Below are 21,647 nucleotides of genomic sequence, written 5' to 3' on the forward strand. Positions count from 1 at the left end.
ACTAGAGTATTTATTCTTTTTAGAGCAACACAATTACTTCATAGTCTTTTCTCATTTAATCTTAACAACTCTATTGCCATTTATACATGAAAAGGGTACAATCTGCTGGGCATAATGGCGCATGTCTTTGTTCCCAGCACTCAGGAGGCAGAGGCAGGCAGATCTCTGAGCTCAAGGCAGCCTGATCTACAGAGCTACACAGACAAACCCTGTCTCAAAAAACCAAACACACACACACACACACACACACACACACACATACACATACACACACACATACACATATACACACACACACAAGGAAGGAAGGAAAGAAGGAAGGAAGGAAAAAAAGAGAAAGGAAAGGAAAAAAGAAAAATATAATCTAAAAAGGGCAGCACATAGCCGGGCAGTGGTGGTGCATGCCTGTAATCCCAGCACTCTGGAAGGCAGAGGCAGGCGGATTTCTGAGTTCGAGGCCAGCCTGGTCTACAGAGTGAGTTCCAGGACAGCCAGGGCTACACAGAGAAACCCTGTCTCGAAAAAACCAAATCCAAAAAACCAAAATAAATAAATAAATGACTGAATGACTGACTGACTGAATGAATAAATACAATAAAAAATTAAAAGGGCAGCACATCTGAGACTACACAGCCTCAAACTGGCAGAGGCAAGACTCAAACCTGGATCTAAATCCAGAGTTACTTACCTCTTGTCCCTCCTATCAACCTTCACCTGGGAGGAATATATGTTCCAATCCTGCTTCCTTTGCTGCAAGAGAGACCCTGAAGCTGTGTAACTTATGAAGAATAGTAGTTCACAGTTCTACAGGTCAGGCCATCTAAGGGCACGGCCATGCTGGCATCTCCTTGACTTCTGGTGAGGTGCTTGTGCTGCTTCAGTGTGATGCAGAAGAAGAATGGAGATATATAAGGGGGAATGGAGGAAGAGGGGCAGACTCTCCCACAGCTCTCCAATTCCATCAAGAAAGTCATTAAGCTATTGGTGAGGCCTCTGCCTCTGGAACCCAACTCCTCCCAACCCTGATGCCCTGAAAAGCTTCCAACCTATGGACATCTTTGAATCAAACTCAAGAACTGGGTTCTTAAGTCATTCAAACTTACACTGTCTCCAAGCTCCATCTATGATAGCCTACAACTATACATAAAGCATACCATGTGCACAGTCGGCGTTCAAACAGACTCAGGCTTGGTAGAGATCTGGTCATTGGTGATGTTGGTGGGTGAAATCACATGAGGGACAACAGTCTACAAATTCCACGGAGCACAGCCCCTGGTGAAAAAGCTGATGGTAGCACCCCAGGCCTTCTCCCTTGATGTCCCAGGTTCCTGGTTCTGCTAGATATGGTTGCAGCTGACAATCCTGCTCTCTAATTGGCCACAGAAGGCAGGTTTCCCGGGTCTCATAGAGTCTACCCCGTGAATTCATCTTGAGCATTTTCTAAAAATTATTTTTAGGATTTTATTGCTTTGTGTGTATGAATGTTTGCCTGAATGTATGTTCATGCAGGGTCCTGGAAGGCCAGAAGAGGGCGTCAGATCCCTTGGGACCAGAGTTACCGATGGTTATAAGATGCCCTGTGGCTGCTGGGAATCAAACCCAAGGACTTTTGGAAGAGCAGAGCTCTTAACAACTAAGCTATTGTTCCAACTCCTTGGACACTTTTTGTACAGTTAAATTGGATTCAAGCCCCCCTCTCATTTGGGGGGCTGGAGAGATTAAGTGCTTAAGAGCACTGGCTGCTCTTCCAAAGGTCCTGAGTTCAATTCCCAGCAACCACATGGTGACTCACAACCATCTATAATGCGATCTGATGCCCTCTTCTGGTGTGTCTGAAAATAGCTACAGTGTATACTGTACTCATACACAAAATAAATAAATCTAAAAAAAAAAAGTTAAAAGTATTAATAAAACGTATCTCTGCCCCCTTGTCATAAGGTCATTGGGAGAGGAGAGATACACAGAGAGGAGTGAAGGCAATTTTTTTAAGGATATTTCTGGAAATTTCTCTCATATGCTTACAGCCTATTGCTCTGAATGCTTCTTCTCAGTTTGCATTCATCAGGGATATTTCTTTCTCTCGTCTTTAGTGGAAAAGGCTACTATCCGACCAGCTAAAAGCATGGACTCACTGTGCTCGGTGCCTGTGGAAGGTGAGTTGTTGTTGCTCTGTTTGCTGTGAAGCGATACACAAGACCACTTATAAAGGAAAGAGTTTAATTAAGGGCTTGCTTACAGTTTCAGATAGTTCATTAGCACCATGGTAGGGAACATGATGGCACTCAGACAGGCATGATACTGGAGGAGAGACAGAGAGACAGAGAGACAGAGAGAGACGGAGAGAGAGAAGAAGAGAAGGAGGAGGGAGGGAGAGAGAGAGAGAGAGATTGGACCTGTTGTGGGCTTTTGAAATCTTAAAACCCACCTTTAATTACCTACCTCCTCCAACAAGGCCACACCTCCTCCAACAAGGCCACACCTCCTCCAACAAGGCCACACCTCCTCCAACAAGGCCACACCTCCTAATCCTTCCCAAACAGTTCTACCAACTAGGGACTAAGCATCCAAATACATGATCTTATGGGTGTGGGGGAGGCAATTCTCTTTCAAACCATCACAGTGAGATTCTACAACTATTGCCCAGCTACTTACCTACAGCTATGATTATGCATAATCACCTAGCCCCAGACCACTCCCTGGCTCATCCGCCCCCCCCCCCCAAAATTCCTTTTTTTTCAGCTTTCCTTTAGTCACAGAGGAGGCCACAGAGACTTTTCACTCAAAACTGGGCCCCATTAAAGGTCAGCAAGCTAAAATAACTAAGACAGAAGGAAGCTGGACAGAAAGAGGCAAACTCTGGTTTATGTCAGGATGAGTATGTGTCTGGAATCTGTGAGTTTCCTGGCCATGAGCTTCACAGTGCAATCGTCATCATTTTGAACTGATAAGCTTGTTCACACCAGTAAACACTGACTGATGTTCTAGGGTTTCTATTGCTGTGATAAAACAGTGAGATTCTACAACTATTGAAAAAAAAAAAAAAAACAACTCGGAGAGGAAAGGGTTTCTCTTACCACTTTCTCAGGAAAGTCAGGGCAGGAACCTGGAGGCAGAGGCCATGGAGGAGTGCTGCCTACTTGCATGCTCCTCATGGCTTGCTTGCACAGTCTGCTTTCTTAAACAACCCAAGACCACCAGCCCAGAGTGGCACCACCCGTGGTGCACTGGTCTCTCCCACATCCATCACTAAATTAAGACTATGCCCCACAGGCTTGCCTCTAGGCAGTCTGCTAGAGGCATTTTTGTCAACAGAAGTTCCCTTCCCCCAAATGTGTCTACTTTATGTCAAAAACCAAACAGTATCAACTGGGTAGCCACTAAGTAGTCCCTACTGGAATAGGTTACATTTGAGTTGATACCCATCGCCAAACAACAGGGATTTACTCTAGCCTTGGTGGACAATTGCTTCCGCCTTTTGTTAACCATCAAGCTCAGATAACAAGTTTCTGGGAAAGAGGTTCCACAGTCTGTGCTTGCACAGGCTACTAACCACTGCTTGCTTTTCTTCCCCAGGGAAAGAAAATAAAGGAAATTTCAATCGAACAGTCACCACTGGGGGATTTTTCATTCCAGCCACAAAAATGCACGCGAGCAGCACTGGCAGCTCCTGTGATCTCAGCAAGGAGGGCGAATGGGGTCAGGAGGGGATGCCAGCCGGGGCCGAGGGGGGCTCCGAGGTGGGCGGTCAGATCCGGCCCCTGCCTGAGCAGCTGAAGGTGTTCCGCCCCGTCGGGGACCCTGAGAACGAGCAGTCCGCCCCGAAGCTTCTGGGGATGTTTTACACCTCCAGCGACAGTCCTGGCAAATCTGTCTTCACCAGCAGCCTGTTCCAGACGGAGCCCTCACCCCGCCACCAGCGCAAGGCGCTCAACATCTCCGAGCCCTTCGCGGTGTCCGTGCCACTCCGTGTGTCCGCCGTCATCAGTACCAACAGCACCCCGTGCAGGACACCCCCGAAAGAATTACAGTCTCTCTCCAGCCTCGAAGAGTTTTCTTTCCAAGGTTCAGAGAGTGGAGGATGGCCAGAAGAAGAAAAACCCCTGGGAGCTGAGCCTTTTCCAGGTAAAATAGGGGCAGAAGGATCTCCCTCCATTACAAGAGATAACATGAAGTATGATCTGGCGTTTGCAAGGCAGTGTGGTGAAGTGGTAGGGATGGGTAGCCTCTAGGGCCAGAATAGCTGTTGCAAGCCTTGCTGTGGTGTGGATTTTCACCGAGTTAATAACCTGAACCTCAGCTTCTTAATTTATGGAATGCTGACGTCAATCACCATGCCTTATTTGTAAATTTGTGTCAATGTTTAGTTAATGCATGCAAAGATCTCAGAGTGGTGTCAGAGTAAGTACTCAGTAGATGTTACTATTTTATTAGCACACACTAGAAACCTTAGGGTTTCTATTGCTGTAAAGAGACACTATGACCACAACAACTCTTGTTATAAAGGGAAACATTTAGCTGAGCTGGCTTACAGTTTCAGAGGTTTAGTCCGTTATCATCATGACAGCACGCAGGTACATGTGGTACTGGAGAAGGAGCTGAGAGTTCTGCATCTCGATCCACAGGCGGCAGAAGGAAGACTGCCAGGCTAGAATCTCAAAGTCGACCTACGTAGCTAACACACTTCTTATAACAAGGCCACACCTACTTCAAGAAGGGCACACACCCTAATAATGCCCCTTCCCATGGGCCAGGTGTTCACACACATGAGTCTGCAGGGCTGTTCCTATTTAAAGCACCACATACTGTGAGGAGACCAGGAAAAAGTCATGGCATGCCAAGCTAGAGAGCTGGAATTGAGGAATCTGTGTTTCTGGATGTATTTTTTGTTCATCCATCCGTCCTGTCTACCTCGGCAAAGAACAGAGCTAGCAAACCCAGCCGTGAGGAAGTCCTTCCTTAGGTTTGCTCATAGCTATCACAGAGTGAGCCTTACTGGATCTGCTTGGGTCACACAGCAGGGCTCATAGAGTCTCTGCGGTGTCCCGGGTGAGCGAGAGTCTCCCGTTGTTGATCCAGGCTTTTCCTCTTGTAGCCAGGCTGGCCTCCAACCAAGGACCCCACTGCCTCAGACTCAGATGCCTGGATTACAAGACTCTTTTGTAAAAAAAAAAAACAGGTGCAAGAACAAATCCTCTTTTGCAACCCAGCGCTCGTCAATGTATGCATTGCAGTGCATCTAAGAAGAAATATCTTACCCAAAGACAACGCACATCAATGATAGTATTGATGAAAATGCCACTAGAAGCCTCGTGCTTAGTCTTAATCCAAGTCTATTAGTTACTGGAGCCTGTTTTGCTTCTGGGCAAGGAGCAATTTGCTGGTTTGGATATCTGGGTCCGCGTGAAGGGTGGTGGTCATGTGGCCCAAATTTATGCTATCCGATAATCCATCTCAAAAGCCCTGGTGGCTTATTACCAAAAATATGTGAATGAAGCCTCTAAGAAGGAGATTAAACATAACCTCATGCACTATAATCAGACCCTGCTTGTAGCTGACCCCTGCCACTGCGAATCCAAAAAGTTTGGAGGTCCTGGTGCCCGTGCCCAATACCAGAAATCCTACTGATAAGCCCATCTCAAGGATCAGGATTTACCTTTGTAATAAACATCCTAGGATTTAAAAAAAAAAAAAAAGAGGAGGAAGAGGAGGAGAAGGAGGAGGAGGAGAAGAAGAAGAAGGAGAAGGAGAAGGAGAAAGAGAAGGAGAAGAAGAAGAAGAAGAAGAAGAAGAAGAAGAAGAAGAAGAAGAAGAAGAAGAAGAAGAAGAAGAAGAAGAAGAAGCCTCTTTTGATCAACAGTCTAACTTAATCCCCCTACAATGGAATACGGAAAACCCCAACAGAAAGGTTCACTGCCAGTCAAACCAACAGGATGCCGCTATCTCGAGTAATATCAATGCTTTCCAGTACCTCCTCTGTTATTGGGTATAACCTAAGTGTCCCATATGCATGAATTCACCTTCTCATGACAGCTTTCTGAGGTACAGATAGTTATTATTATCTCCATTTGCTTGTAGAGGAATAAGTCATTTCCCCTAAAACTCTTAACAAGCAAGTGGGGTGGGAGGAACCCACCAAACACTGCAGTCTCCCTACCAGTCTCAGATCTGAACCAAGGTACATCAGGCAGGATTCGTTGGCACTGCCTGGCATGACAGTGACAGTGTTCAGAACCGAGACAGCCAAGAAGCTGAGCAGTGCACCACAGGTGCGCATGCCCAGAATCCTCTGGGATTCGCTGTCCACTCGATTTCGAATTCATCTTGGCTGTTGTATATTCAGAGGTCTTTCACTCTTGCCAAGACTCCCACAACCTGCGCATTCAGTTGCATGACCTCATCTGGGCGCACACCGCACAGTTTAAACAGCTCTGCTGTGAGCACCAATAGGACTCATCTCTTCCAATGTTGTGACAACCAAAAATCTCTCCAGAAATTGCCAGTGCCCCCAGGGGGCTGGGGAAATTTGGAGCAAAATGGCTCCCAGGTGAGACCCAACAGAGTGAATGATTTCTGGGGTCTGGGGCAGGAACAGTATTGGGAGACAGCATAAAGAGAATTGCGCCATTCCTACAGAGCAAGGCTGGGGGCAGGGCAGTTTCAAGGTGGCACTGTGGTGTCCCATCTCATTACAGATGCTGTGAACTGCCATGTGGTTGCTGGGATTTGAACTCAGAACCTCCAGAAGAGCAGTCAGTGCTCTTACCTGCTGAGCCATCTCTCCAGCCCCTGCAAATCCTTCTTGGAATGAACCCTTTGTACTGACCACTCACATTCTCCTCACAGGTTCTCTTACTAAGAAGGTAGCTACCGAAGATGCCAAGGCAGAACCGGAAGCCCCGGGGAGAGCAGAGTGTAGCCAAAGCCCGCTCCTGGACCCAGGTACCCAAGTGGAGGAGAAAACCTTGGATGTATCCCTGGGCTCTCAACTGTCAACGGAAGCAGAGAAGCGGCCAAATGCAGAGAAGGTGATGGAGGAAAGGCAGGGCATTAGCCAGCTGAAGCCCAGCACTCCGCAAGAGAGCCTCAGGGCCGGGACCGAACCAGTGCTTCTCCATGAGATGGTAAGGTGGACCCTACCTCTTCCAGCCACAGATGGTACAATTTAAAGTTGATTAAAAGCCGGGCAGTGGTGGCGCCCATCACTCCGGGAGGCAGAGGCAATTGGATTTCTGAGTTTGAGGCCAGTCTGTCAACAGAGTGAGTTCCAGGACAGCCAGGGCTATACAGAGAAACCCTGTCTCCAAAAGAAAAAAGAAAAAGAAAAAAAAAAAACCAACCCCCCCAAAAAAGATTAGTTTCTAATTTAATTTTGTTTTGTGTGACCACAGCCGCATGTGGGCCGCAATATGTATAAGTGACACAGCATGTGTATTTGAGGTTAGAGGACAGCTTTGTTGTCTGTTCTTGCCTTAGTTGTTAAGTTATTCTCTGTTCCTGCTCCTGCTGCACTGTGTACTGCAGACTGAGCAGCCCCCAGGCTTCTAAGCAGGTCCCTTCTTCCTACCTCGTGACAGGAGTCCTGGGATTACAGATGTGCACCATCACATTCAGATTCTGTATGTGGGTCCCAGGGATGGCAGCTAAAGGAAATAAAAGGGAAAATGGGGGTTTGAGGTGTAGCGCAGGTGCCTGCGCGCACCCTAGATTTAACCCTTAGCACTCCAGAACCAGAGCCAGGTGACGAGATGAGAAGTCGGCAGCAGGTCAGAGCTCTCAGGAAGACTCCCCGCCTCCAGTGGTTAGAGATGCGCCCTGAGATGCTTCTCCGAGCAAGAGAATCACACCAAGTCATAAGAAAGGCCGGGGACGCATTACACATGACCAGACGGCTGTTATGTAATTACGTTACACATTACATGTAACCTAACTCAGGGGCTGAGCACTCGCTGGAACATACAACAGCATATGCTTAGAACTGGCTGGGGAGGGGCATCAGGAGTAGATCATGTTCTACTGTGGGCAGGACTGGATCTCCATCCTATCTACAGCTCTGTGATTTAGGTAATTAATCTATTCGACTAGCCCAGTATTGTCTCCTAGGGTGTTGAAAAGGTTAAACAGGAGCCGGGCAGTGGTGGCGCACACCTTTAATCCTAGCACTTGGGAAGCAGAGGCAGGCGGATTTCTGAGTTCGGGGCCAGCCTGATCTACAGAGTGAGTTCCAGGACAGCCAAGGCTATACAGAGAAACCCTGTCTCGGAAAAAAAAAAAAAAAAGTTAAACAGGAAGACGTATTTCATGGCATGTGCTGGGCGTTCAGACAGCCATGGATATTACTGAGGCTGCCTCCTTTATTGACCAGAGTACCGGCAACTACTCGATTCCCTTCGTGCTCACGGGAATCTTGGCAGACAACATTACCCAGAGTTCTGGGCGCTAAAGTAATTTATGTCTTCTTGTTTTTCAGGATGAAGATGACCTGGCTCAGGCCTTGATCTGGCCTGAGATTCAACAGGAACTGAAAATCATTGAATCAGAGGAGGAGTTCTCATCGTTGCCACCCCCTGTTCAGAAGACAAGCCCGATGACTGAGTCAAGCCCAGCCCCACTTCCCTTCCCAGAGGCCCCTGGGAGCTTACCTAGTAGCTCTGCTCCCCTGGAGGTGTGGCCTAGGGACTCAGACAATCAGAGCATACAGGAAGCTGCCGTCCTCATCAATAGAGAGAAGCTGGAACCAGTCTGCAGCCTCCTTGAGTCAGAGTCTGAGCAGGCGCTCAGCCCAGACCCGGCCAGTCTAGCACCTCTGGAAATACTTCTGTTTGAGAAGGTATCGTCTCCAGCTAGGATAGAGATAGGAGGCCCAAGAAATCTCTCTCCCCCTCTTCCTCCTTCCCCTCCTCCTCCAACTCCTCTGGAGGAGGAGGTTGATATCTTGCTGTCAAAGGAAGGTCCTGACAGAGAAGATGCATCCTGGGATTCCAGGACAGATGTCTACACAGAGCAGTCAAACCCCAAAGACAGCCCTGGCATCCCTGGCCTCTGTCAGAGAGAGGAAGCTATTGCAAGCCCAAATGAGACGCAAAATGCAAAGCATGCTGTTCCTGAGAACACAGGCCCTGATCTTCCAAGCCCAACAAAAGAGGTTGAAGTCATCCCACAAGAAGAGGGAGGTGCTCCCCAGTCAGCACAAGAGCCTTCAGACTGTGACGAAGATGACACTGGGACGGACACTGGCCAGCATGGCCTGGAGATGGTAGAACCTTGGGAGGAACCCCAGTGGGTGACCAGTCCCCTTCACTCTCCCACCTTGAAAGAAGTTCAGGAGTCGCAGATGCAAGGCTCCCAGGGCCACCGATTAGAGAGGAGGCTTCGCCACAGGCCCAGCCTTCGCCAGAGCCATTCTCTAGATAGTAAAACCACTGGAAAGAGCCACTGGACTCTTGAGGCTCCCTTCTCCAGCAGTTGTGCCAATCTTGAAACAGAGAGGAACTATGAGCCTCTACAGCCCCCGGCAGCCAGGACCAAGACTGCCCGACTGGAAGAGAAAGCCCTAAAAGCCTTCAGAGAGTCCTCTGGCCTGAAAGGGTTAGAGGTTCTTCCCAGCCAGAAGGGATCATCTGGTACACAACCCAAACCAGTCGAAACCAACTTCATCAGCTTAGCAGAGGGAAAGGAACCAGAGCCACAACTGGAACTTAGCAACCCTCAGATAAAACACAGTGATGTCCCCGGGCCAGATAGCAGCAAGGAGAGTTCACCTAGGGCTCAAGACGGCACCTCACCTGGGGAGCAGCCTCTACAGTTACAGCTTAAGAACCCTGAGTGTGGGCCCTCAAAAGGGAAACATAGGCCCTCTTCCCTCAACCTGGACTCTGCCTCTCCGATCGCTGACCTTTTCCGGCTTGAGAATGGGGCTTCCTTTAGTTCCCCTGGAATAGAGCTCTCTGAACTAGGAGACACCAAGGTCACCTGGATGAGCTCCTCTCACTGTAAAGCAGCCCCCTGGAATTCCCAGGACACGCAGGACCTGGACATTGTTGCCCACGCCCTGACAGGCCGCCGGAACTCGGCTCCCGTGAGCGTGTCAGCTGTGAGAACCTCCTTCATGGTCAAAATGTGTCAGGCCAAGGCAGTCCCTGTCATCCCGCCCAAGATACAATACACACAGATCCCACAGCCCCTGCCGTCTCAGAGCACAGGGGAAGGAGGGGTTCAGCCTCTGGAGAGAAGCCAGGAAGAGCCTGGTTCAACCCCCGAGACCCCTCAGAAACCCACCAAAGATGATTCTCCCTCCTCCCTGGAAAGCCCAGAGGAACAACAACCAAAGCAAGAGACAGGTGCCTCTACATCCCGGGGGAACACCGGCACTACGTCCTGCATGTATGAGGGGTCCTTCTGCTCTCCAGAACCAGGTGTATCCACTCTGGTCTCTACACAGGATGCAATGGTGCAGTGCAGAAAACGCACATCAGAGACAGAGCCATCAGGAGACAACCTTCTTTCTTCAAAACAGGAGCGAGCAACTGGGGCTCCTAAATCTTTCCACAGGTCAAGGCCAGGAAGACCTCAGAGCCTAATCTTATTCCCCATCATGGACCACCTACCTTCCTCACCCACGGTGATCGATTCCAAGGTCCTACTGTCCCCTATCAGAAGCCCTACTCAGACAGTTTCCCCTGGCCTTCTCTGTGGAGAACTGGCGGAAAACACATGGGTCACACCAGAAGGGGTGACGCTTAGGAATAAAATGACCATCCCGAAGAATGGCCAAAGACTAGAGACTTCAACGAGCTGTTTTTACCAGCCCCAGCGGAGATCCGTGATTCTGGATGGAAGAAGCGGGAGGCAGATAGAATGAGACCCGCTGACCTGCTGGTGTCTGCAAACCTGTCGGGTTCATCTGCTCCTTACAGGATCAACCAGCCATTCTCCAGGCACAAGCTATCAAAATTTGGGCTTATATTTGCCTCTGACCACCTCCTCTCTCTCCCCCTCTCTCCCCACGTCTCCTTTCTTTGTCTTTGACCGTGCATGAGTCCATTTGCTAGAAGAGTGGTCAAGACAAGGACCGAAGAGTGAAGTTTAAGGAAGTCCACATGAGCAAGTGGGGAAGGGTAGGCAGGGGAAGAAGATGGAATGCTCGCCTGCCTACGATGGAAATTGGGCTCATATTCGAGTCAGATTACTCCTCCATTACCATTGTCTTTTACTCTCAAGAGCTTCCTGTGATAGGACCCCTTGAAAGAAAGAATTTTTTATTCCTGAGTCAGGAAAATCTTCCTGTTTTGATTGGAGGCTTCTTTGTGCTTTTTTTACATTCTTTAAAGCATTTGTTCCTTTAGAGCAGTTTTTAATAAGCTTTGTAAAGTTGTATTTACTTCCCCCCCCACCCCTACCCCCAAATAGAAGCAGATCTGAAAATGCAAACTAACATGCACCCGAGATCTCCAGGTAGGGGAACTTCCTTGCACTCTTTCCCTGGGATTGCTGCAGACCTGTCCAAGGTGATCCGTGAATCAGCAAAGAAAGTCGGCATCCGTGCTCAAGAGCAAAGCCCCAGACTGCTCCCACCTACAAATGCTTCTTGGTGTGGGCTTTGCTGTGACTCCACCTGCCACTGTGCTGAACTCTGATTAACAAATCCAGTAGCTAGGCAGACTGAGTGCTGAGCCGAGGGCTGCAAGACCTATAGGCATGCAGGAATGACGTGTCTGCTCTCCTATTAGTTCCAGAATCCAGGTGCCACAAACCATCGAGGGAGGCACAACTCCATTACAGACCTGATGGTGAGGCATTAAATGGGAAGTTCCAGCTCACCTTCGTTCTCTAGCCTGGGCCCAGCAGGATGGGTAAAGAGGGAAGGAGGAGCCCCATCTGTCCCTGTCCTCAGCAAAGCATTGCCTTTAGCCAATGGCTCCCTCCCTTTCTCCTCTCACCTTTCCTCAAGGGCAGATTTGAGACGCCTCCGTCTCTATTCCCCATGGCCGCCATCCTAGGTGCTCAGACTTGCGCAGACTCTTGTCTGGTCGCGAGCAGATGCGATAAACCTATCTGACGTCCCTTACACCTGCTGGAAGGTTTCTGGTGCTTCCCCTCAAAGGCTTAATGGGGCACTTCTCAGATTCCAGCCTGGCTGAGCTGGCCAGACACTCAGTCATTGCACAAGTCTCTCTGAAGACTAGCAGCGTCTCTGGGCTGACCCCACAAAGCCAGCACTGGACTGGACTGGGTAAGGGGCTAAGCTGAAGTCATCTCCAGTGGCCATGTAGAAGCGATGCCCTATTGCAGATCTCGTGCTTCCTGTTCCTTTTCTGATAAACCTTAAGGGTTTGAAATCTTACCCTTGGTTTTTTGGTTTTTTGTTTTTGTTTTTGTTTTTTTTTTGCCAGTGGCTGGGGCAAAGATACCTAGAGTCAGCTAATGAGAGTGACCCCACATGAGGAACAAGGGGAGCAGTTAATAGGCCTTCAGTCTTTGCTTTCTCATTAGCTGAGAAAGGCACTGGACCAACAAAAACTGAAACGTCAACCAACAAGAAATCTTAGGACACAGCATTTCCCCCTAGCCATGAAAGGTGACGAAACACGGTGTGGAGATTTGAGAAGTGCATTCCTGCCTTATCAAGAAATATGGTGGACAAGCTTGGTGTCAGGCTCGGTATACTTGTATGCTTTGATAAAGACTTGCTCCAGTTAGAATGTGAAAGGAAAAGAGTCAAGTACCAAATGAAACGCTGAGACTACTTAAAGACTGCTCCTAGTACTGCTAGGATGTATTTTTATTGGCAGCGAGACAGAGAAGCAATCGTTCACACCCCGACAGGTGACTTAAATTCTGAGGGCTGATTTCAAAATGACTGCCATGTTCCCTTACACACCATTCACGTATGACTTCACCTTCGGGAGAGCAGACATCTGGGTGTGTCCAGAACCCACTGTCACCTGTTTGGAAATACTCCTTCCTTCGGTTTTTTTCCCAGTCAGTCAATTCCAGAAGGACTTGGAATCTTCACCATCTCAGTGTCCTGCCTCTCCAGTGCAGTCCTCTATCAACTGTCACACACGTGGTCGTAAATTTAGTGCGCTGGGTGAACCTGGCGCTCATAAAATCCCACTTCATGACAAAGACATTGTTTCTCAACATTCTGGGGTCACCATTTGGCTACCACTGAGGGCTCTCATGTTGGACCCCTGAGAAATAGCCAAGTGAGAATCACTCTGCTTCCATCCAGGGTCAGGGAGAAGTACCACTGTTGTCAGGACCTGCTGATGTGCCAAAAAGAACAGTAGAACCGGTCTTCAGAGTGACCGACAGTCCACAAAATGGGGTAGCTCAAAGACTGAAGTTCAAATGAAATATGTACACGTACACTTTTTTGGCATATTGTCTTTGCTTAAGATAACAATCCATATTTATTTACAAAATAGTCCTCTCAGACTATTTTTTCCCTTTTTTGCCAAAATGGACTGGAGAAAGAGCATTTGGGTTTTTATTCTCTATTCTTAGAATACGAAAGAACTGAGACCAAGACCTCGCTATGAAATACTAGCTTAATCCAAGGCGTAAAATTCAAAATATTGCCCAAGTTCGATTTACAGATTCTGGAGCCACTAAAATTATGTATGTCAGCATCCTCACCAAGTACCTATCCAGAGATTGGTGACAGGGCACTGGGTACCTTAGCATTCCCACACTGTTGAGCGTGGTCTAACAAAGAGAAAGGGGACAAATCAAGCAGCCTGAAACCACTGGAGCAGGGAGGGAGTCTCCATTAGACCCCAAGCAGAGGCCAGAAGCGGCAGCTAGCACCTTCACTAGACTGTTGGCAGTATTCAAATGACCTACTAATAAATATTCTAATTAAGCAGAGTTGCCAATCCAATAAAATATATAAGTGAGATACTTGGGTGTTGAGAACTTTGTTTTTTTGTTTTGTTTTTAGGTTTTTTGGATTTGGTTTTTTTCAAGACAGGGTTTCTCTGTATAGCCCTGGCTGTCCTGGAACTCACTCTGTAGACCAGGCTGGCCTCGAACTCAGAAATCCGCCTGCCTCTGCCTCCCAAGTGCTGGGATTACAGGCGTGCGCCACCACTGCCCAGCAAGAACTTTGTTTTTAAAGATCAAAGGGAAGACAAAGTGTTTCTGATGGTTTACATGGCTCTCCTTGGTTGTAAGGCCTAACTGTTGGATGTCTACTTGGAAACCAAGAAGGATCTGATTCCACACACTTTAAGAAAGGATTGGAGAGACTTTGGTCACCCAGAAAATGATTTCATTTCAGCTGTTGATGAAGTCACACATAGGCCAAAGATGAACTGTCAATTGCATGTAGTGTTAGGCACACAGCAATCATGTTTGGCCGAAATTAAGTTGGTAAGTTGTGTGTCTGCTGGGCTCTCCCTACCTTCAGAAGCCCTGGAGAATATGATTTGTTTGTGTAGAATTGGAATGGGAAAAGTTTCTAGTAGGTCCAGTTCCTGCTTAGATGGATTGGAACTGCCTTCTACCAAAACTGGCCCTACTTGATAACAACATGCATCTTAGGGTCTGCTATCCCAGAGTTTAATTTCAGGCTTCAGAGAGGAAGGCCAGCTCAAAATGTGCAGTGACAAAGAATACGCTCCCCTTTACCAGCATCTTTCCTAGACAAACAGGGTTGGGAGCAAATGCACCTTTGTAGGCAAGAGGAGGGGGAGAAGGGTGATTGGCCAAACCCAGTGCCAGTCCCAGCCATGTAAAATAATTGGCACGGATCACTTAGCTTGAGGTACACAGGCCAGGCAGGGAGTCGTTTCAATGTGGGTCAAAGATGAGGAAGCTAATTTAAGAAGCCATGAGTTCAGTCATGTGCATGACTGGATGAACCCTGATGCTTTGACTCAATGTAATGCCATTGTACTCCCTGGCTGAGAATCCTGCAGAGTAAAGCACTTTTTTCAAAGGCCCCTGTTGGCAGCCGCGTGGTTGATTGCAAGCTGTTTTTGAACTCTACAAATGTTGGCAAAGATAGAATCAAAATGTTTTCTATTCATTAAAAAATATATTAAAGCTACCCATAGAGACCTCTAAGTGTAACTAAAAGATTGTTATGCTTTAAAATGTACTCTAATAAATCATATATAATATAATTCTTGGGATGAAACTATTGGTTAGAGGACATGGGGCCACCAAGACCAACACACAGAAAAGTAAGTCATGGTATCAGACTCATAGTTCTGCTTTGTCCTGTGAGACATCACTTTTGCTGTTGCTGTTTGTGACCTCAAGGTCAGATTTCACATCTTCCATAAATCTTGGTTTTACATTTTTAAAAAATGATGATACAGGTAGCTGGGGAGATGGCTCAGCAGTGAAGAGCACTGGCTGTGCTTGTAGAGGACCTGGGTAGATTCCTAGCATCCAGCAGGGGGCTCGCAACTGTCTGCAACTCCAGTGCTAGGAGATCCATGCCCTCATCTGGCCTCACCAGGCACACACATGGAGCACAGACCCACTTGCAGACAAAACACCCAAACACAGCATTTTTTTTTTTTTTTTTTTTTTTTTTACAGAAGAAGCAAACTTATAAAGTCTCACTCTGTGGGTCAGCCTGACCATTAACTTGCAACAATCCTCCTGCTTCAGCCTCCCAAGTGACAAGATTTCTTGTTTGAGTGACCATATCTAGCTTCTACAAGCTTTTTTTTTTTTTTTTTAAATATCTTCATCATCAACTGTTTGAAACTTCACCCTCTTAGCCAGTCATTTAACCAAAATAGCCAGAATAAGTTGACATCCTGTGCCAAGGACAACTTGTAATGGAAAAAACAGAAGACAGCTGATGGCTTCAAGGAACTCTGTAGCTTAAGGACTATGAGCCTACCGCATAGGTGCAGGTTGTTTCCCTATTGCTTGAATAATTAAGGGCTTTTGATTTGAGGGTGGTGTCTTAGTCAGGGTTTCAATTCCTGCACAAACATCATGCCCAAGAAGCAAGTTGGGGAAGAAAGGGTTTATTCATCTTACACTTCCATGTTGTTGTTCATCACTAAAGGAAGTCATGACTGGAATTCAAGCAGGTCAGGAAGCAGGAGCTGATGCAGAGGCCATAGAGGGATGTTCCTTACTGGCTTGCTTCCCTGGCTTGCTCAGCTTGCTCTCTTATAGAACCTAAGAACACCAGCCCAAAGGTGTTCTTAAAGGGCCCCATAAGGGGCCCTTCCCAGTTAATCACTAATTGAGAAAATGCCCCACAGCTGGATCTCATGGAGGCACTTCCCCAACTGAAGCTCCTTTCTCTGTGATAACTCCAGCCCGTGTCAAGTTGAAACACCAAACCAGACAGTGCAGGTGGACTATGTGGTGTGTTCACCTGTGCATGTTTACAGTGTGTGTGGAGGCCACACACCTCGAAGTGCTGGTGTTAAAGATAGGCTTGACACGCCCGTGCAGCTTTTATGTGCGTGCTGGGTATCTGAATTTGCACACTGAGGGGTTTGCCCACTGAGCCAGGCCCCAACCTAAGGACTGAGTGGTCACACAGTGCTAGAAAGGGTTACGCCAACATTTCCTATCCTGGAATATATCACCACACGTAAATAGGTGGGGCTTGGGATGTGGGAGGCACATAGACTAAAACTTCTAAAAAGTACGTTTCTTTCTATTCCACCAGACTTTTACAAAAGATCCAGCTTCTCACTCCGGTTCCTGCACCATTGCTTCTTCATGTTTCATACAAAATACCATCACTGTCAAAACACACGGTCCCAGCTGTTTTGATTTACTGTTCTTTAGGCATGATGTAGTCTACGTACTCAATGTCGTAGGCTTGGCATTAAATGTCCAGGCTCCATTTCTTTCTACCCAGCACTGGGAACTTCATGGTTCTCAAGGAATAGCCACCAGGATCCCTGTGATAATTATTCTTGGTTCTCATTTTCTTGGGCATTACTGGGGCCTCTTATATGCCGGGCAAGCACTTTACCACTGACGTCTAGATCCTCTTTGCAGTTCTTTTGCCTGAATGTGTACTATGCATACCCCAGGAGTCCAGAAGGTGCCTGCCAGGTATCCTGAAACTGGAGTTATGAATGTGAGCCACCAACCATGTGAGGGCTGGGAGTCAAATCCGGGCCCTCTACAAGAGCCACGAGTGCTCTTAATGGCTGAGCCAACTCTGCAGCCCTTTAATTCTCAATTTTTAAAAATTACATTTATTGTGTGGGTACGCATGATGGATTTGAGGCATTCATGGAGATCAAGAGAATTTTTTTGGGAGTCAGTTCTCTTCACCACAAGGTCCAAGAATCAAAACCAGGTGTGTTAGTGACACCATTCCCTATACCACCATTGTGGCATCTCGCCACTTGGTTTGGGGACAGGATGTCTCTAACTTCTCCAGACCAGTCTTGAACTCACTCTAGTCAACCAGGCCTCGGCTGTCTCACTGGCTTGGCTTCATTCCTAAGCGTCAGGGTTTCAGGCTTGACTCACCAGGACTATCTGTGTTTAGCTCTTTAGTTTCCACCCACTTTAACTTAGTGTGGGGAGCGGCTGGGGAGGACCGTGTTGGGTGCCAAAGTGTGCATGTGGAGGTCAGAGGACAACTTGCAGATGTCCGGTCTCTCCTTCTACCTTGTAGATTTGGGGAATTGTCAGGCTTGATGGCAAGTGCCTTTACCACCGAACCATCATGGCTTCTACTGATTCCCGACCATGTATGTGCTTCTAGGGTTACATGTAAGATTACTTCATACCCCATATTCTGCTATCCTAAGTTTCTTTCTTCTTTCTAGAACCTTCTGTTCTTACTAGTTTATGCCATTTGTGCAAGATTACCAATGTGTGGCCCACTATTCTAACAGCACCATTATCAAACCTGTCATCCTTCTGCCTCAGACTCCTGAGTACTAGGGTGACAGATGTATGCCACACTTGGCTTTAACACTTCCATTCACTTGTCCTGCCTGGTGGCTGCTTTTTGTGCCACACCTTCAGAATTCAGACAAACCAGCTCTTAACAGGGGCTCATCATGTTTATAAAACCAACCTAGGGGGCTAGAGAGATGGCTCAGTGATTAAGAACACTGACTGTTCTTCCAGGGGACCTGGGTTCAATTCCCAGCACACATATGGGTGTTTATAAGTATTTATAACTCAGTTCCTAGGCGATCCAATGCCCTGTCTGGTTTCCATGGGTATCAGGTACTCTCTGCACAGACATATGTGCAAACAAAACACTCAAGCACATAAGATAACTTACTTTTAAAATGCTGAGTCTATCTTCTCTATTTCTGAACACAAAGACCAATTTGGGAGCTTTCCTTGCTGCTGAGACAGAATCACTATGCGCCCTACCCACCCCAAGCTCATCCTTCTCCAACACAGTCCCAAGTGCCGAGTTTACAGCCATGTGCCACTGGACCTAGCTGTTAGCTATGAGAAGCAAACCTTCAAGATCCTAAGGAAAGCCCAGCAAGATGGCAGCTTCCCTGCCCCTTTCCTCACAATCACCTTAGGCTGAGCCAATTTAAAGAGCAAGAAAGATAACACACCACCAATCTTTTGATTTGCTTTTCTCTTCCAGAGCACAAACTTATTCCCGCCTAAAGCCAAAGCCCTTACTGCTATAAAAAGTAGTTCTTGGGCCAGCTTAGTAGATATAAAGGAATTTGCTGCCAAGCCTGTCAATTTTGAGTTTGAAATCCCTGGTTTCTCACAGAGGACAGAGATACAACTCTGGCACAATGTTAGCTGTATGTTCACTATGGCCGTAACACATAGCTTTATCTTGTTGTGTCTGCCCTTTGCTGAAAAATCACATCCTAGGGCTGATGGTTCAGTGAGTAAAGACACTAGCCACTTGATTTCAATCCACAAATCTGAATAAAGTTAGAATCCCCAAAAGCTGTTCTCTGACTTCCAAGGACACATTTACTTGCGTACATACAGTCACAAAGGGCTTAGAGAGATGACTCAGGAGTTAAGAGAATTTACTCCTCTTCCAGAGGGTCTGAGTTCAGGTCCAAACACCCAGACAGGACACATACCTGTTACTCCAGCTCCAAGCTATCCAATGCTTCTGGCCTCCACAGGCACCTGCATTCAAAATAATTTCTTAAACTAAATGTAGTAAGGTGTGAGTGTGTGTGTGTGTGTATATATATATATATATATATATATATATATATATATATATATACACATACATACATATATATATATACATATATATATTAGAGAAGATAGACTCATCTTTTTAAAAATTGCATGAGTGGTTTTTTTGCATATACACTCACATATACATACATACACACCACCACAACTACAACAACTACTACTACTACTACTACTACTGGGTAAGTCCTACTACTACTACTACTACTACTACTACTACTACTACTACTGGGTAAGTCAAGGTCAGCCTGGGCAACTTCATAAGATTCTAACTTTAGGATCATCTCAGCCAGGCGTGGTGGCGCACACCTTTAATTCAGGAGGCAGAAGCAGATGGAGCCGAGTCAAGGCCAGCCTTGTCTATTGAGTTCCAGGATAACCAGGGCTACACCTGTCTCAAACAAACAATCTCCTTAGTTAGCCATGGTGATACACACGTGTAACATTTCATTCCAGAGACTGATGTAAGAGTTGTGACAGTGAGACCTTTTCTAAAAGGGGAAGAAGAAAAAAACAAAAACAAACCTGCTCTACCATTTAAAATTCGCCTTTAATGGGCCATTCCTGCTAATTGTCTCCTTGCCGATTTCTCTCTACTGCACTCGCCATTTCTACCAGAAACACGGCATACAGCCTTGCTGACTAAATGACACATATCTCTGCAGGGTAAGCCTTTGCATTTCCCCAATGCTAAGCACGAGAGGCAGTATCTGCATCACACTAAGCATGCCCGGGCTAGCTGCACCATCGCACTAAGCAAGCCCCAGCTAGCTGCACCATCGCACTAAGCAAGCCCCAGCTAGCTGCACCATGAAGGTAGGCAGCTATGCACGCACATTCCTACAGTGTTGTTTCTTGTTGCACTCTTTCTACAGTGTGCTTCTTTGTTGCACTCTTTCCTTTGGAGAATGCCTCAAGAATTGTTTTGTGATTTAAGCTTTTGAACTACAAGGTTGCTCTTTTTGCTTTACAACTCATATTTGTATCATCCAAAGCTTCAAAGTCTAAACATCTGAGCCCAGCACAGAAAACAGGCCAGTCTGGTTTCGGTCCTCTACAACAGGAAGTTGAAGAGCATGGGCCATGGGACCTAGCAGGGTAAAGCTCACAAACATGAAGGTGCTGACATGACGACTGTTTACTTCTCTTCTGCACTGCTGGGGAACAAGTCAGACCTCGTGCGTGTGAACCGCGTATGCTAATATGATGCTGCATCTTTGGCCGTTGAGTATGAATTTAAAACACAAATTTTGACTACAGATCAAATCCTGAGACAAAGCAGCAACTTCTTATATGTTTCCTCCCCTCACAACTCCAAATGCCACTGTACAGCGATGGCAGCTAGAGTGCCCGAAGGCTGCCTTGCTGAGGGCTTGCCTGTTCTTCCAGTCAGCGGACAGGTTCCATCTCCCACACTCTAGTGATCCACAAGGCAGTTACACTCAGCTTCTCCCTCGTGAGTGTGGGCATCCCAAACACGCCCTGTCTTTGAAAAGCATTATTATACATAACTAAGAGTAAAAAAGTCGCTGGAAGTGAAAGCCTGAAAGATCAGGCTAGATCAGCAGGTGAGATTAAAGTGTCACAAGAGCAGATCAGCAGATCGTTTGAAGGGCCTCCTCCCAGGAGGCAGGAGCCCGGGCCCAGGCTTGAACTCTCTCTGCTGCACTTATACAGTATTATTAGCCAGCTAAGTAAGCAGGCAAGGGGGCCGGAGAGCAAGTCTGTCTGTTTGTTGGATTTGCTTTTCTACAGCAATAATTATGGCCAGGAGAAGAACGAAAGATAACAAAAAAGACTAGAAAGAAAAGAGACACACCAAAGACACCGTGTCAAGTGATACGCAAAACATGTTCCTAAGTGAATGCTACTCCAGAGCCAGACGAACAAGTCAATCTTTTACTGAAGGGGCAACCTCTCATGTATAATATTCAAATATACTAACACATGAAAGATAACATCATCTTTTTATGGATACATTTAATATCCCTTGCCCTTCCCAACTTTCAAAACATAATAGTATACAAAATATAAAATATCTTAAATATTTATAAAAATCGCAAGAAAAAATAGATCGTATGAAAATATTTTTATCTGAGTTCTCCCTCATTGTTGAGAGGCAGCTTAGTTGGCCTTGAGTTCGTAACTGTTGAGGGGGTAGGAGTATGCCCTGCCTAAGACGATTCTGTCCCGGAGGAGCTTAAATAAAACATAGTAGTTGCAGAACAGAACGAGCGCCATGGAGAGCGTGTGGTTCCACTTCTCCGAGCGCAGCAAGGAATACAGCTGGTAGACGACGACGCTGCCTTCAATGAGGATAAGCAGGTTCAGCACTCTTAACGGGCGATGAAACAGGAACTGGGAGGAAGGTAAAAGACACATGTGATTTGGGGGGGAAAGTAAAGTTACTTAATTCATGTCCTAAAACAACTGCATAATTATAAGTGCACATACCCAAGACTAAGTAAATCTGCATATTCCGTGGCCAACTA

The 21,647-nt window shown here is 46.8% G+C and overlaps 2 protein-coding genes across 3 annotated transcripts in view; one reads left to right on the forward strand and one right to left on the reverse strand.

Annotated features, from left to right (window-relative positions):
- The window catches only part of Arhgap31 (Rho GTPase activating protein 31), a 111,611-nt gene extending 97,709 nt beyond the window's left edge, over window positions 1-13,902 (forward strand). The window contains exons 9-12 of the mRNA XM_052158396.1: window positions 2,091-2,153; window positions 3,574-4,122; window positions 6,844-7,121; window positions 8,468-13,902. Of these exons, the coding sequence (XP_052014356.1) occupies window positions 2,091-2,153; window positions 3,574-4,122; window positions 6,844-7,121; window positions 8,468-10,858 (3,281 nt within the window). The 3' untranslated portion in view covers window positions 10,859-13,902. The remainder of the gene's footprint in view (window positions 1-2,090; window positions 2,154-3,573; window positions 4,123-6,843; window positions 7,122-8,467) is intronic.
- Window positions 13,903-21,040: 7,138 nt separating this feature from the next.
- The window catches only part of Tmem39a (transmembrane protein 39A), a 30,912-nt gene continuing 30,305 nt past the window's right edge, over window positions 21,041-21,647 (reverse strand). For both annotated transcript variants that reach the window (XM_052158518.1, XM_052158517.1), the window contains exon 9: window positions 21,041-21,513. In XM_052158518.1, the coding sequence (XP_052014478.1) occupies window positions 21,280-21,513 (234 nt within the window). In that variant the 3' untranslated portion in view covers window positions 21,041-21,279. The remainder of the gene's footprint in view (window positions 21,514-21,647) is intronic.

Source organism: Apodemus sylvaticus, chromosome 15 (genome assembly GCF_947179515.1).
Source record: "Apodemus sylvaticus chromosome 15, mApoSyl1.1, whole genome shotgun sequence".
Lineage (NCBI taxonomy): Eukaryota > Metazoa > Chordata > Mammalia > Rodentia > Muridae > Apodemus > Apodemus sylvaticus.